Raw genomic sequence first — 15429 nt, forward strand, 5'->3', positions numbered from 1 at the left:
CTTTCATCATATGCCATCTGCACCAGTTCTTTGACCAACTTAGCAGAAAGATATCTGTGAGTGATATAGGACCTTCTGGAGCAGAAGACACTCCTAACATATGTCAGGTAATCTTCTCCAACACTACCTTCCCTCAATCAAGCAACCTTTACTTCTTATCTAACACATTAAAGTTTGAAAAATTAAGCCCTGAGGACAGCTACATGTCTTTTCTGGTCAGCTTGATTCAGAAGTCTGAAGTCCTCATTGCTGCTAATGGTTGCTCAAAGAGATGCAACTATCTCAGAAGAGCTTCATAAAGGCTCTTGGGTAGAGAGGTGAGGTAGCAGAAGTTACAGCTTGACAAAAGCTGGCAACATAGTGGGTCAAAATGTGAACAGACATTTGATTTAGGGAGTTTCAAGGAGAACTAGGTCTAGATCGAGAAGAAGAAAGGCAATACACACACAATAGCACATTGCACAACAGGCAATTTGGGCATTCTTTAATGCTATTAGATATTCTGAACAATACAGGAAATACATAAATCAAAAACCAGGCTCTGAACCTACCCTGGGAACAAACCATTATTCTTTCTCATCCTTACTGAAATCTCCCGGTCAGGTGGAACATGGGTAGGTCTTCTCCAAGTGGGAAAAAGTGGGATAGAAAAAAAAGAGAGGAAGCAGAAGGAGCCTCTTTATCTAGTAGCATCTTCCTCTTATGCTACGAGTGGAAGACGAATGAGAAATTCCTTTCCCAGACACAACGACAGTGGGAGAAACCAATACATACTCCTGACTCAGCACAGACACAATGAGTAGGCCTGTTATATATACAGAGTGAATGGGATCACAGCCAGCCTGAACATGAAACCATCACATTTAGAAAGGGTGACTGTGCTGAAAGGAGAAAGAGCTAATCATTCGAAGCTTCTGCATCCTCATGCTTGCTCATGGTCTCTGTAATCCAGTCCAAATAACGTACTACCTTGGTGTAAAGACCAAAGGTACCGCATTTTGGTCCCCAGGAGACCAGCCCAGCCACATAGTACCGTCTCTCATCAAGAGGATCTTGGATAGCGTAGGCTCCCCCACTATCCCCCCTACAGCTGTCCTTGTCACCACCAGCACAGATCATATTGTCAGTGAATCGGTAAGCACTGGAATCAGCAGACCCCTCTGGTTTCACAGATCGGCACTTATCCATGTCCACCACAGGAATCTGGGCCTTCAAAAGATGATTAGACAGTCTTTGTTTCTCTTTCAGGCCCCAGCCAGCAATGTAGCCCAGAGTCCCTTCTTGCAGCTCATACTCAGGTGATTTACCAGGAAGACAGAGGGGTGAGATGTTTGGGCCCATCTTCACAGGGTCAGTTAGCTTCAGTAGTGCAATATCATTATCAAAATCGGTCCTGGTTTGTATGGGCTGCTGCTTCCAACCGGGATGGATGAATGAAGCCTCTGCAATCAACAGCTTGCCCTCCCGGTGCAGAGAGTATCTACTAACATTGATTATCCCAGCGTACATGTTGGGCTTGTCGTATCCCTCCAGCACATGAGCTGCAGTCATTACCCATCTTTCAGAGATGAGTACGCCACCTCCTCTTGGGTTACTGAAATACACCTGCCAGGGGAAGTTGCCCTTTTCTGCGCGGGTGCCTCCAAAAATCCTTGCTTTCTCTTTGATGGGATTACTAGGCACCCCACAGACTGGAAAGAAAAGGAAAAAAAAGAGTAACCAGATAGGAGAATTAGCCGTTACAACTCGGGGGTTCTTTGACTCTGCAAAACAGCCCATAGTCTACTCCTTTCTGTCGCCTCTAAATCATTTTTGATTCTGAGTCACCTACGTTTATATTCTATGTCATATAGTTTGCAACTAGTATTTACAGAGAAATTCAAGAAAATTCCAGCAAAACTACTCTCAAAATTCAATTTAGACTGAAAGTACTCATTCTCAAATTCTTGTTCCGGAAAGCAGTTGTCACCCCACCAGTGCTGGGTATGTCAAAGCTCACAATTTAATTGCGTTCTAGTTAGCATTTTTCCTTTGCTGAATTACGTCCTGTAGGTGAAGGGATTGTCTTTGAAAAAATACTTGTTTAAGTTCTTAGAAATATGACATTGCTCTTTGAAATTTTTTTTTTTTTTGTGAACTCCAGATAGCCTCAGGTTAAGTGTTCAGGTTTGTCACTGATGTTGAACCATTTTTCCTCTCCGTTCTTTTAGTATGTAAAACCTTAAGCAGTGGGTTCATGGAGATCTTACCTGTTGCTCTTATGGGTACAGAGATGCTCTGTGCTCTTTAAGTAAAACGTTCTACAAGGTTTTGCAGAATGTGAGCACTAAGAGCATAAATAAGGCTGGTTATTCTGACATAGCTAGGAAATTGATTTCTTATCACATTGCCTTGGTTACATTGAACCCTTACTCACATCATCAGTGATTAAGGAACTATAGCCAGTAGGTAGCTTCCAATTTAAATAAAGCAGAGTTTGTTAAAGAATTTCACATAATAATAGAAAGATTTAGGCTAGAAGGTACCTCTGGATGTCTCTAGTTCAACCTCTTCATTGCTAACTGCCCTTCCCCCTGCCCTCCTAACTCCAAAGCCAGGTTGCTCAGGGGCTTTGCCAGGTGGCTTCTTATCACCTCCAAGGGTGGGTTGTGATTAGCCAGCCTCCCTGGGCAGCAGTTCCAGTGCTCTGGGTGAGCATTTTTCCTTCAATACAGTCAGAGTTTCCTTTGTTGCAACTTGTGCTTATTGCCCGTCATTGCCTTTTACTGCTGTGTCCCGCCGAGAAGAGTCTTTCTTCATATTCTTTGTAACCTCCTTATGGGTAGCAAATTCCCTGAGCTTTATCTTACCGTTTGTCTTTTGCACTGTGCACTTTTATCATCCAAGTCACTGGTTGAGCTGGCCGTTAAGAAGGTTGAACCATCTTCAGCTGGATTTTTACTTTGCCAATGAGTATTTGGGGTTTGGAGTAGCGAACAGGCATCATGTACACCTAGCCCAAGGCATGCTGCCTCCTGTAACAGGGTACGCTGAACTGCATGCAGAATATGTAGGGTTTAAAATTCTCTCTATCAGCTGGAAGTTAAGATGCAGCTGTAACTACTAGCAGTCAGGAGCAGGAGTAGTACCCATGCACTTTCCTCCTCAGTGTCTTCCAAGTACACAAAGAGAGGATGAGAAAGTCTCTGACAGGGATATTGCTTGAGCTTTCAGGCACAGTAAGTGTATCTGAATACTGAAGGACACATTCAACCTTACGAATTTAGGCTATGATTTTCAGTCAGAGTAGTGAAAGACCTTTCTCTATAGTGCTGCATCTGTAGTGCCCAGTGGACAGCTGGACACTACCCCTGGTAGAAGTTTGAAGAGAGGCTACAGTTCTCAGTGTAGCTTGGAAGGGACTGAAGAAAGAAAGGTCCTGCATTGTCAGATATGTTTTTTGACTTGTCAGTCGTTTTGTTACCTGCAATGCAGACAGAGATCTAAAGCCCTGAACAACTTGAGAATGTGCACACTTGAAGGTAGGGAAACTGGTGCAGAAAAACACTTGACTACTTGGTACTGAAGAGGTCCTGTTATACCAGACGTCTTATTATGTCACCCATTTGTGTTTCCAGTTTCTTTCTATGGCCTTATCTGACATTTCTTTGGGGTTCACAGCTTTCAGAAATACCCTGTCCCATGTAATTCAAACAACATAGAAAGAATCAACTGTACTTTCAGGCTTAACAGTTTAAAAACAGAGAGATGGAAGAAGCACTGGTCTTCATATGCATCGTGTACATATACACAGGTTTTGGTAGTACCTGGGACACATTTTGGTAGCTTTGTTCCCATCTCTTCATTGACCCATTCTCCACTGGCTGAGCACTGATACACCGCTTGGAAAACACAAGAAAAAAGAGTGCTATTAAGGATACAATCAAGATGAAGAGAGGGTAAGTAACATTACGGTATAAGATGATGTATTAACCTTCTCATTTCCAAAGTGAGCACAGCTTGGTAAACATTGCTGAAATCTCCCTAGAAGTACACAACCCCACCAGGGTGCTTCTGCCCCTGTTTTAGAGGGACCTCATCTAATAGATTTCTTGAGTCCTTTACTTCTTCACCGGAAATGTGTGTCAGATGTGACAAAAATCTCCATGGTTCACACACCAGTCAAACAGAGAGAGGACTTGCTAATGCATTTAAGGTCAACAGCCCAAGAACTGACATTATTGCAGTGTATAAACACAAAGGCAACACAAAAATACTGCCTGCAACCTCACACCAATAAGAACCTTTTCCCAGTCTTGACTTGATGAGATGATATAATCCCAGCCCCATGATGATGCCAGTACCATTTCTGAGGCCTTTGATCAAAGAAATATGTTTGTGTAGCAAAGGCAATACTTACCGTCCCCTTTGGTTTTTAGGGTATAGTAAGGTGCATCACATTGATACCGGAAAGCAGCTTTGTACAGAGGTTCATGAAGTTCAGAGACATATGCAACTTGGGCATTGTCAACAGGAATAGGATCACCACAGTTCACAGCTGTAAAGAAGAAATAAAAATGATCAAATATTATCAAAGGGGCATCCTCACCCAACAATACGATTATCCTGTATGATGGGGAACCACTCAGCTCCTCTAGTCCCTGTACAGTCACCAGCGCTCCCTTCCTCTGCCCCTTCAACATGCTCCCATCCCAGTCCTTCAGTGTCCTCCTCATCTGGAGATACATGGATCTAGAGCCTAAAGGCTCCATTCCAGGCTGCTTCCCACAACACAGAGACGGGTCACTTACGAACACAGCGGAAATGGGAGTTGCTCCATTCACCAGTGTCCTGACAGGTGGAGTGAAAAGTCATGAAGCTGTCTCGTTGCTAGGGAAAAGAACACGCGACCCATGTAAATCACCGGCCGTGAAATTTATCTGACACAGGCACTTCACTGGAGGGTCCTCAAAATGCTGCAGTGGCTGGGAGAAGTTTCCACTTACTACAGCTGTGGTGAAAACTTTGAGTCCCCAAAGGTTCCCAGGACACCTGATGGGAAATGGCATCAGGAGGCTGCTGAGAGGGCCAGAGAGGATATATGCCTTTTTTTATGAAACTTACCCTCACAATTTCATAACCTTCCATGCAGGTCACCTTCACGTTGTCCTTTAAGATATACTTGTCCTTCTTTGGGTCAAGAACAGAGTTGGGGATGACACTTGGAGGACAGGTTACAGCTTTGAAGAGATAGGCAGAAATCAGTGATTAACTTGTTCAAGACTTAGTGTCCTTCCAGCTCACAACTTCTTTCTCCCCAGTGATTATTTTCCCTAGTAAACAGGCATCCTCTGTTTATTCAGTACCAGCAGTCCCCTATGAAGACAGGCTGAGAGAGCTGGGGTTGTTCAGCCTGGAGAAGAGAAGGCTCCAGGGAGACCTTATTGCAGCCTTCCAATATCTGAAGGGAGCCTACAGGAGAGCCGGAGAGGGACTCTTTGTCAGGAAATGTAGTGACAGGACAAGAGGAAATGGTTTTAATTTGGAAGAGGGGAGATTTAGATTAGATATTAGGAAGAAATTCTTTACTGTGAGGGTGGTGAAGCACTGGAACAGGTTACCCAGGGAAGTTGTGGATGCCCCATCCCTGGAAGTGTTTAAGTCCAGGCTGGATGGGGCTTTGAGCAACCTGCTCTAGTGGGAGGTGTCCCTGCCCATGGCAGGGGGGTTGGAACTCGATGATCTTTAAGGTCCCTTCCAACTCTAACCATCCTATGATTCTATGATCCTATGCTGTTGTACCATGAATCTGACCTGGGATAAGCTCTCTTCCTAACTCAGGAGCAGAGGGAATTCTTCCCCAAGTGTATACTCACGTTTCCCGTAGTAGCGTATTTTCCAGCCTTTGTGCTGTACTGCGTGGTTTGTTTGGAAGATTATGTCAAGAATGTTGTTCCTAGTTTTGATTTCAGGAGGACCTGGGAATTTGCTCCCACAATAGGGACCAAAGCGCTCCTTTCCAGAGACAAGCTGGGAAAATAAAAAACAAAAAGAAATGAGAAATGCCAAGTGTATTTAGAGATATTCCCTATAATTTCAAAAAGCAACGTAGCTGAAGATAAAGTTAAGCAGTCAGAAGGTCTTCTGAATTTGAGGAGAATGAGGGGAGATCTAGAGCATCCTGACTCCCTCTCCAAGCCCCACACCTACTGTTAAGCTGTCGTGGCAAGTCCCTTCTGAGTTGGCTGGTTCCAAGTCGAAGTCCCCGCTGTGTATGGTCAATGTCACAAAGTAGCCTGGACTCAGAACCACTCGGTACTCACACCGTGAGTTCTCTGGGTACTGGTTGGGATAGTTGGGGCTGGAAATCTCCCCTGATGGCTCAGTGAAGACACGTCCAGTGCAGTTCACTAGGGGTAAGGAAGGAACACAGGTAGGATTCGGAAAGGAAATGGTCCGTTTATGAAGCTGACAAGCCTTCCCTCTTCCACTACATCTCCAGTCCCCCAGTCACCTGCATTAACCATGTCACTATATTGCATCTTTCCAAGAAACTAAAACCAAGGCCATTCTCTATCCAATTACCCAAGGACTTTAACTTCTAGTGGCCTTTCTTTTTACCTTCCACCTGTGAATTAGGCCTCTGTCCCTCATGCTCAGGTCCTCATATTATACTCATTTCAACATGCACCATTTGTGACTTGGCAATTTTTTTTATTCAAGCCAAGCAGCCTCTTGGTTAATATTGTGCCTTTATTGAACTGCCCTGTTTCACCAGAGATTAAAAGATTCACAGATAGCAGTATGCTAAGAAGGGTCTCCATCACAGTCTTTAGAGAATGTCATTTAGTAGTTTCTTAATTCTCCTGACACAAAAGAAGAAGAATGTTAAGAATATGCTAATAGAAATTCCCAAAATCACGGTCTACTGCCAGTTCAGATTTGCACTGGGATGTTTTTTCCCCCAAAATATACCTTTCGCAACTGGCTGAGGATGTTGATAGAGAAGGTCTTCCATGTACAATATCTCACTTGGCCTAAATGAATTCTTACTGTTGACCACAGGCCATGTAGATCTCTTACCTCCACATGTTTTCTTATCGTCATAGAGGAAATAATCCGGTGGACAGGTACAGAAGTAACCTCCAATATAATTATTACAGTAATGACTGCAAGGCTCCTCCACAAAATCCGTGCACTCATCCAAGTCTGTGAGTGTGAAAAGATGAATCAGCCAAGATTAGGAGAGGGCCCTAAGGGCAGGAGGAAGATGAGAAAGTGAAGCAAACTGGCAGACAACAAGGAAAAGATATCTCTAAGACAGCATTTATACTGGCCATATTGGAAAGCACTCCTGTCTGCTGGGATCTCTTTCAAATAAGGCATTCTTGGAAGGAAAACCCTTATGTCACCTTTCCTTCCCCCATAGCCTGGACACTACAGAGATTCAGAGGAGGCTGTTTTAACCTTACCCACTGCAACGTAGTAGGCTGCAAAACCAGTGAAACGCTCCTCATTGGAAAAGTCTGATTGGAAGCTCATAGTGAGGGTGTTATAAGGGACATGAAATTCCTCCACAATCGAGGAGCCAGGGGCACGAGGTTTCTTCCGCCCACAAATCACGCCTTCAACATGGCCACCAGACAGGATCTGAAGAAGAATGCATAGAGTATCTCTCTCATTACTGGAATACATGCAATTACTAACACTTGAATCTTTCAGCTTACAGGTGGCTAACCAAAGGCTCCTAAATTGCATGCATTTCTCAAGTAGATCTCCCAGGGCACAGCTATGTCACATAGCTACCAGGAGTGACCAAGGCTGCTGTGTCATCCACCAAGCTGGCCGACGGTGGAAGACAGCCAGCCAAGGTACAGCTGAATGGAGCCTCCAGACAACCAGTTTCCTGACATTTATAAGACACTTGAGGAGTTTTCCCTCCTACTGACTTTCCAGCTGTGAAATACCTGTCTTAAATTCTCAGATACAAATTAATCCAGAGTTCTCTGTTAACATCCTTTCCTCAGGCCTGCTCGTACAAAAAATCAACACCGTGGTTCAACATGGCAAAACCGATCACTGACGCTCTGCAGAGCAGTCTAACAGGTTCATTGGTTTGTTGCAAAAGGACACGTTATTACAGCTACCGGCAGAGCGCATCCATCCTACTGTCCCACCTTGGTCCTTCTCCAAGGTCTTCTTCTGTTGCTGTATGCAATCTTATTGCCCCTTTTCGCACATAGCTATTGCGGGATAGTATGGTCTTGTTTCTGCCTGTTTGTGTGGAAATGCCTGATCTTTTGTGCCTTGTGGGACAACATGGAGAACAGCTTGTGGGTCTTGTAAGTTTTAAGAAAGCTGTAGTGCACAGATCACTGAAAACTGTGGTGCAATGGACCACACCATTTTATCTGAGTGCCCGCTATCCATACGCAATCTCTTCATTGTTTTTAACCTTCATCATTTCCAATCAATTTATGATTGCATTAAATCATCTATGCCCACTCATGGATTAATTCTGAAAAATTTCAGGGACAGAAAATCGATGTCCTAAGAAAATGGTCTTTTTATACCCATGGTTCACTGGGTAAGAATATGCCTTGCAATAGAGAGGTGTCAGTGATGGCCAAGGCGGCTTTTTTTCCTAGGAACATAGGAGAAACATGGGGAGTGGGACATAGGTGGGACACTCAGTTGGCAGACAATGGTCATGTGGCTATGAGGCAAACTGAAATCAATCAAACTGCCCTGTTCTGGAGGCTACTTGGGCTATAGATATACTCAGTCGTTTGGGCTTCTTGCAGCTCAGAACAGGAAGGATGTGTCTATCTCCTCTTCCAGCCCTGAGCTTTGTATCCAGCTTTGCTGTTCTGTGCTCTAAATCGCCTTCTTGTCTTTTTCTTACTTGAGGACAGGGACTGTACCTTCACAAAATCATATTCGCAGTTCTGCGATGGTTCAAGATCCATATGTGTGAAATAAAGGTGAATGCCATATCCCGGAGGGACCTGGATTTCCCAAGATTCCTGCACATCATTGGGATACACCTGAGGATAATTGGGTGACAAGATCTCACCGTACATGGAGGCTGCATCAGCCCAGACAGGGAGGCAGAAGAAAATAAGGTACCTGAGAAAAGAGGAAGGAAGATGACATTGCAGTAGTCTTCTCTGTCTGCATATGCACGCAGTCCCTAGTGAAAAAGCTAGTCTTTGGCTGTACATAACATGCAGCATAGCTCCTGACTTTGGAGTTTTAATGACCAACACTGTGGCTGTGTGGGGCTTGTCTTTCTCCTGTAGCCTTTCACACTGGACTACAACCTCAGTCATGCTCTCTGCTCCTCTCTAGCTCTATAGGAGCTAGTAATGCTGCAGGAGTTGAACACAAGGGTCTTAAGTGCTACTCCCTACATCACTGCTTTGTTCTGGAGGCTACTTGGGCTACAGATACATTCAGATTTGAGAATCAGTACACTACTGCAGGAAACACCTAATTTATAAAATGAAATTAGTAATAAAATCTGAATTCCGCTTGGAGATTCAATAACTCACCACATCTGGAAAAAGCAGATCTTCCTTTCTGAAAACTTTCAGGAATTGGACTTTGGAGTTACAATCTGGGACAAAAAACAGTGTAATTGATTAATGTTGCCTGTGCTTCTGCATATTTGCTAGGCAGGTCAAAGACCCTAAAACCCCAGCTTGTGGGGAGTACGTCAATGTTTTGCTTCAAAAACAAGTTTATATCTCTGTTCCTTCCTCCATAAAGCAACCCCGAGCATCAAGAAGGGCTGCTAGGCCCTGTACTGACAAAACGGAGAGATGATCTCTACCTTGGTACTCACTGGTACTCACATTCTCCCATTACGACCATCAGTGTTTCCAAACACCACGCTGGTGCACAGCAAATTAAGCCAGAAAGCACTGCCCCCTGGGGTACCAAATCCATTCTTCCCAGCACCTTAAAAATTATGCTGAGGCTCTGGTGTTGGGGAGCTACTTGTCCTGACTCTTCCAGCTGTCAGAGAGCAACACTCAGGAATATTTTCCTTCCCCATTCCTAATGCTTGCAATATTTACCTTCTCTCCTTAGTTCGTGTCTTGGTTTCTTCTCTCTTCCCTTCTCTTTTCTCTCTTTTTCTTTTTTCTTCCTGTCCACACCTTCCTCCAAACGTGCCCAAGGTTCTAATTCGCAATATCGCAGCACCCTCTACCTGTGGGATGCGGCTTCCCAGCCTCTCCGCTGCGGTGGGATGCTCGGTTTGCCGGCTCTCGGCAGGAAGGAGAATTTCCAAACAAGTTGCACAATCCTGTTGGCTCAGGCTGCGCGGGGGGAGAGCACGGATCTGGTCTGTATCAGGCATTTTCGGGAAATCAGATGACTTTGGGGAAAAGAGTTTTTGGCTGCCTCCTCTCTCCTCCTCTTCCCCCTCCCTTTTAAAAGTTAGGAGCAAAATCCAAAGGGTGCAGAAAAAAGAGAGTCCACGTGAGAACTGGTCCAGTGTTTTTGCATGGGGAAAAAAACGTTTGATCATCCTGTCCAGAGACCACTTTGCTGGAGTCCACTCTGTTACCGCAACCTGGAGGCCACAAGGCTGCTGCCACTGCTCCTCAGCTGATGCTTCAGAGACCCTTTTTTTAGGGGAAAAAAAAGGGAAAGATAGTGGCCTCTTCCATGTTGTGCCTCTCTGAGGCTACCAGCAGGAGTAAAAGTGCATTGTTTTGCCAGGATTTGTTATGGGAACACTCCTCTAAGTAAGAACTTGACTAAGAACTCATAACTACCACCTTATTTACTAAGTGAACTTCACATAAGAGCAACCGTTCATCAGACTTAGCTCTGGAGTAAGTTAAATCTAAGACCCTTACAGAAAGGAGTTTCAAGACTTATGCTAGGTAGGACTCTTAATCCAGCCAGTGCCCACAAGCCAAGACCAAAATATGACTGTACAAAAGACCTGCCATTAATACCGTAGAAAACCCCTCCTTACAAGCCAGCTATACCAGGAATGGACTATAAATGAAAATTTAAAACTCCATTACAACCTCTACCCTTTACAATCAGTACAGCACACTCCAGAGCTTGTTTTGGCCAGGAAAAAAAAAAAAGATTCAAGTTTCAACAGGCCATAGGCAAAGTGTGTTAGCAAAGCCCAGCTGAAAGACTTTATATTGTCAAGGGAGAGAAACACCTACAGATGAATCATAACTGATTTCATTCTAGTCAGGATAAAGGCTTTACTGGAAGGAAGAACATGCCTAGTCTGTTTTCTTTGTCAAACTGAGAATGGATAGAGAAAGAAAACAGCATGTCATCTCACTTCTGATGTCTCTTGGGAACATAGCATGACGTTTCTAACTGGAATTTTGAGAACCAGGAAAACAGCGATGGAAGACAGACAACAAATCATAGGGAGACATTTTCTCCTCTGGACTGGGCACAGTAAAGACCGTGCCAGTGACTCTTCAAGTCGCAATCATATTTTAAAATGGACACGGCAGAAGTAAAATGAGTGTAGGCGGATATATTATGCATGTCATTTCATTGCAAGGGAATTGTATATTTTCATATAAACCTGACTCAACTTGTTTGTAGCAGTGGTAAATTAATATCTGTGTGAATATTAATAATTCTTTAGAAGACATACCTATTAATTAGGAACAATATTGTGAATTTAGTTAAATAAAAAGTTAGCTGCATTTTATATGAGCACATATCTGCATAATGCTAACTATTTATGCAGAAGGCAGTGATATTGATGTAAATATTTACATTTGATATTGATGTATATACTTACATTGAATACACATACAGCATTTGATTGCATTTGTGTAGATCTGTATTTTTTTTTTACAATTCATAAGATGACACAGCTAGGCAATGTATTTTACAATTCACTGAAACTATGTCAGAAATTATATTAAAATAATAATTTAAAAGAGGCAAAATCATGCCATTAAGGTTAATAAATGATAACATTAAGGTTGCCAATGCAATATAATTCTGCTCAGAGGCACACACATTCTCTTAAATTCCTAAATTACATGACCACATCCTACTTTTCCCAAATTGCATAAGACAAATCTTTTCTTAAGATGACTCAGAGTTCTGTAGCTGTAACCTTTCTGCCAGATGTTACGAAAAGCAGTAGTGTTCAGGTTTTCATAAAATTACCATCTAAAACAGGCTTGACTGGCTTGTCTTCCCCCAGGAAGCTGGGAGGAAAAAAAGCCTTTCCCAAGTTCCTAAGCCACACTTTCCCTTCTGGAAACACTGAGTCAGTGCACCAAACAAAGGTAGTAAATATTAAAAGAGAATACATAACATTAACTAGGTGGGATCCATCAGCAGGGAATCACAGATATGTAAGTAGCAAGTAAAATATCCTTGATCCACCAAGACCTTGGCAGTAATTTGTCTGTTTTCCATTCTGCCAATAAGAGGATTCAGTGGGTTTCTTGCACTTCCCTGCCTCGCTGCTGTGACCCAGGCAGGTTTTGTTGCCAGTGGTTAAATTCAGAGCCTTGGGTAAGCCCCAGGAAAACCTCCCTGTGCGCTGGCTCAGAACTGCTCGGTATAACCCACAGATTTCTACCTCCGCGTACTGTACCAGGGGGACTTTCACCAGAGTCTGTTCACCTCTTTTACTCCCTCCAGCCCCAAGTCTGAGTGCAAAGCTCCCCGCAGCCTCTCAGTAAAACCTGGGACGTGGGACCATTCTGCTCCGTGCACCGTACCACACCGAGATGCCTGCTGCCTTCCGGACTCCCTTCCCCAACGCCCCTGGATGTAGCCTCAAGCGCCCATGATTGTTAAGCACAGACGACGCCTGCACAGGCGATGCACCACCTTTCCTACAAAAGAGAAGCCCCATAGTCTTGTTTACACCCGAGGCTTTTTTTGGGTGAGGGGCTCTGACTCACAGCTGGAGATATCCCACCGTGGGACGACTGGCGTGGGTTCTGCCATGACCTTCCTAGGAATTTTCCATCCTCACCGCACGCATGGCTTCTCCAGCAGTGAGCCAGCAGCTGCAAAGGCACTGTTTAAGAGTTTTAGCTGTTAGGGTGAAATGCTCCTAAATTCTTCGGCTTACTTTAAACCACAAGGCTGTAAACTGTGGTGGGTGAGCAGCTGCTGTGAGAGGAAAAACGTGACATTTCTGCAGCAGGACCAGTAACTTCCAGGAAACGGCCAGCCCGGGCCGGCGACAGTGACAAGATGCTCGGAGCTCAGACTTAGAGCCGCCACCCGGCGATGGATGAGCGCCGCAGCTACGGCCGGGGGGGTCTCCTGCCCGTTTCCCCCCGTTCCCCCCGCCCCTCCAGCCTGAAGCTAACGGCGGAGGGCCGCCCGCTGCAGCCCGTCCTGCCGGTCCCGGCGGCACCGAGAGGCGGCAGCAGAGACCCACCGGTCCGGCGGAACCGGCGAGGGCGCGGAGACACGGCCCGGGTCGAGGGGCGGGGGGGGGGGGGAAGGGAGGAGCTGCCCCACCCGGCCCTCCCGGCGACAACGTGGATGTCACCGGGGTGGCTCCCTGACACCCTCAACCCCCGGGCGACACCAGCGTGTGCCGGTCACGGTGTGTTTGAGCTCCCCCACTGTGACCAGGGGACACCAACCGCAACTCCCTAATTTCGTGGAGGGGGGGGACCAGGGAACGGAGCCAGCGATGTCGGGTAAGCAGGCTCTGGCATCACATTAATTTGTGCAGTAATTTCCACACCGAAAAGGTGAGTTGTTTTCAAGCACACCGTTCCCTCCCCATCTCAAACCTCCATTGAGTCCCAGCTTCCTCCCCACTCCCTCTAGTTCATCATTCACCCACTCCTGGCTTCTTTTCCCCTACGGGCACCAAGCCCCCTATTCATCCTTCTAATGAAAACTTATCTTCATGTCTTCCCTGTCTGTTTTTCCAAGGAGCCACCCTTCTCTTTCCATACTCCCATCCCTTGGTAGTGGCATTTCCCTCCCTGCCCTCTCTCTTGGTGATTCACAGCTGCAGACTTCAGTCAGATTTAATTTTATTCTGACTCTTGCTTTTCCAGTATCTTCCTCCTTGTTGGCAGAGTTTATCCCTAAACTGCAGTCCCACTTTCACTCTCCAGATAGCCACCTTGCCCCCTAGTAGCCCGCTCCTCTCCCATGGCTATTTCAATCAGGATAGGCTCCTGAGCCTGCCTGGGAGAAGAGGCACTAACAAGGCAGGGCACAACACTCCTTCAGAGTGAACTTCAGTTCCTTCAGAACTTCCTTCAGAACTTCAGTTCTTCGGTGCAGAAGAAATGGTCCTGGAAGGAAAGTCCAGCAAGAGCTCTTGAAGAACCATCTGGGGCCTTGTGGAGCTGTGGTCCGTGGGAAAGCTGCACAAGCCACTTGAACACAGTCAATAAAAATTAATTTGCAGAAGCTTCAGCAGCTACCTTCCCTTATTGCCACACTGAGCTCATGTGAACCTCAAGTTTCACAATAATACCTATGTAATGTCATCAAGCCGTGGTATATCTTCAGAACAGTAAAGAAAGGCTTTTGGTTACACCCCCTCCTCCCAAGCATAGCACTGCCCTGATTATTAAAAAAATAATGATACTGAAAAGCAATGGTACTCATCAGGATCTGAGTCTCAAAAACAGCTACCATGCTCTGACTCAAAGTGGCCATCTAGCATGTAATCTAAACAGGTCAAATACAGCAACATTTTAAGCAACTGAAAACAGAATCTCCTAATGGCAACTGTTAGGCAATCTCAGGAGCAGATGCTGCTTCTGAAACCCTTCTTGGACAATAGTAGATTACAGAATTAAATAAATCTAAAAGTTCATATGCGCTCTGTCACCATACACATAGCTAACTGACCACAAGTGTATTTAAATACTGCAGTATTTTTAAAAAAATATTTTACAAATAGTGGGCATTTCCAGTAAGTTACTCTGTGCCCAAAAGCAGTGTTTCATGGGTTTGTTTCCTGAGCTATTCCAGAACGCAAAGGACCTAGACCAGAAGTCTGTCCAGCATACAGCCTCTGACTCTCCCTTTTTCTGCAATGTGAGGTCAGAGCTGTGGATGGACTGCTGGATGTCTACGGGAGGACACCACTTGAGCAAGACTGTGGTCCGAAGCCATTTTTGCTGCTACAAACGTGGCCTGCAAAACCAGATGGAGCACCTTGCCTTCTCAAAAGCAGGAGGAGACTGCGTCTGCCAGGAGACCGAGGTCTGCTTGGGCAGGAGATGTACTGGCACATGCGGAAAGCTAAGCCCAACACTGTGAGCCCTCATGGCAAGCCTGACAGAATACCAGTGGCCGCAGAAACAGTAGTGTGGCTGGTGCCAGGTTACAGTCTGACCTTCAAAGCAAGGCTGTGGCCTTTTTAGTAATCCTCCAGATGATCTATTTTTTTATACAAAGGGGATGAGAAGGATGAGGGGGGGAGAAGCCAGATGTGGA

General features: G+C 45.2%; 1 protein-coding gene and 1 pseudogene across 1 annotated transcript; both read right to left on the reverse strand.

The window, feature by feature from the left end:
* Positions 1 to 470: 470 nt before the first annotated feature.
* C1S (complement C1s) lies at positions 471 to 9598 on the reverse strand. The gene is made up of 11 exons (XM_074148318.1): positions 9534 to 9598; positions 8904 to 9108; positions 7452 to 7629; positions 7063 to 7188; positions 6190 to 6389; positions 5856 to 6009; positions 5104 to 5219; positions 4791 to 4869; positions 4400 to 4537; positions 3807 to 3881; positions 471 to 1691 (listed from the first exon to the last, which is right to left on the reverse strand). The coding sequence occupies exons 1-11, from the start codon at positions 9536 to 9538 to the stop codon at positions 898 to 900; spliced, it is 2070 nt and encodes a 689-aa protein (XP_074004419.1). The 5' UTR covers positions 9539 to 9598; the 3' UTR covers positions 471 to 897.
* LOC141466304 (large ribosomal subunit protein eL39-like) lies at positions 8003 to 8300 on the reverse strand (annotated as a pseudogene).
* Positions 9599 to 15429: the final 5831 nt, after the last annotated feature.

The sequence above is a fragment of the Numenius arquata genome, chromosome 1 (assembly GCF_964106895.1).
Source record: "Numenius arquata chromosome 1, bNumArq3.hap1.1, whole genome shotgun sequence".
Lineage (NCBI taxonomy): Eukaryota > Metazoa > Chordata > Aves > Charadriiformes > Scolopacidae > Numenius > Numenius arquata.

Excerpts from the sequence above, each read along its gene's own strand:
- C1S (XM_074148318.1), bottom strand. Across the intron at positions 3,882-4,399 it reads CCTAAAAACCAAAGGGGACG|CGGTGTATCAGTGCTCAGCC; the intron begins GTAAGTATTGCC and ends GTGTTTTCCAAG. Across the intron at positions 1,692-3,806 it reads GCTACCAAAATGTGTCCCAG|TCTGTGGGGTGCCTAGTAAT; the intron begins GTACTACCAAAA and ends TTTTCTTTCCAG.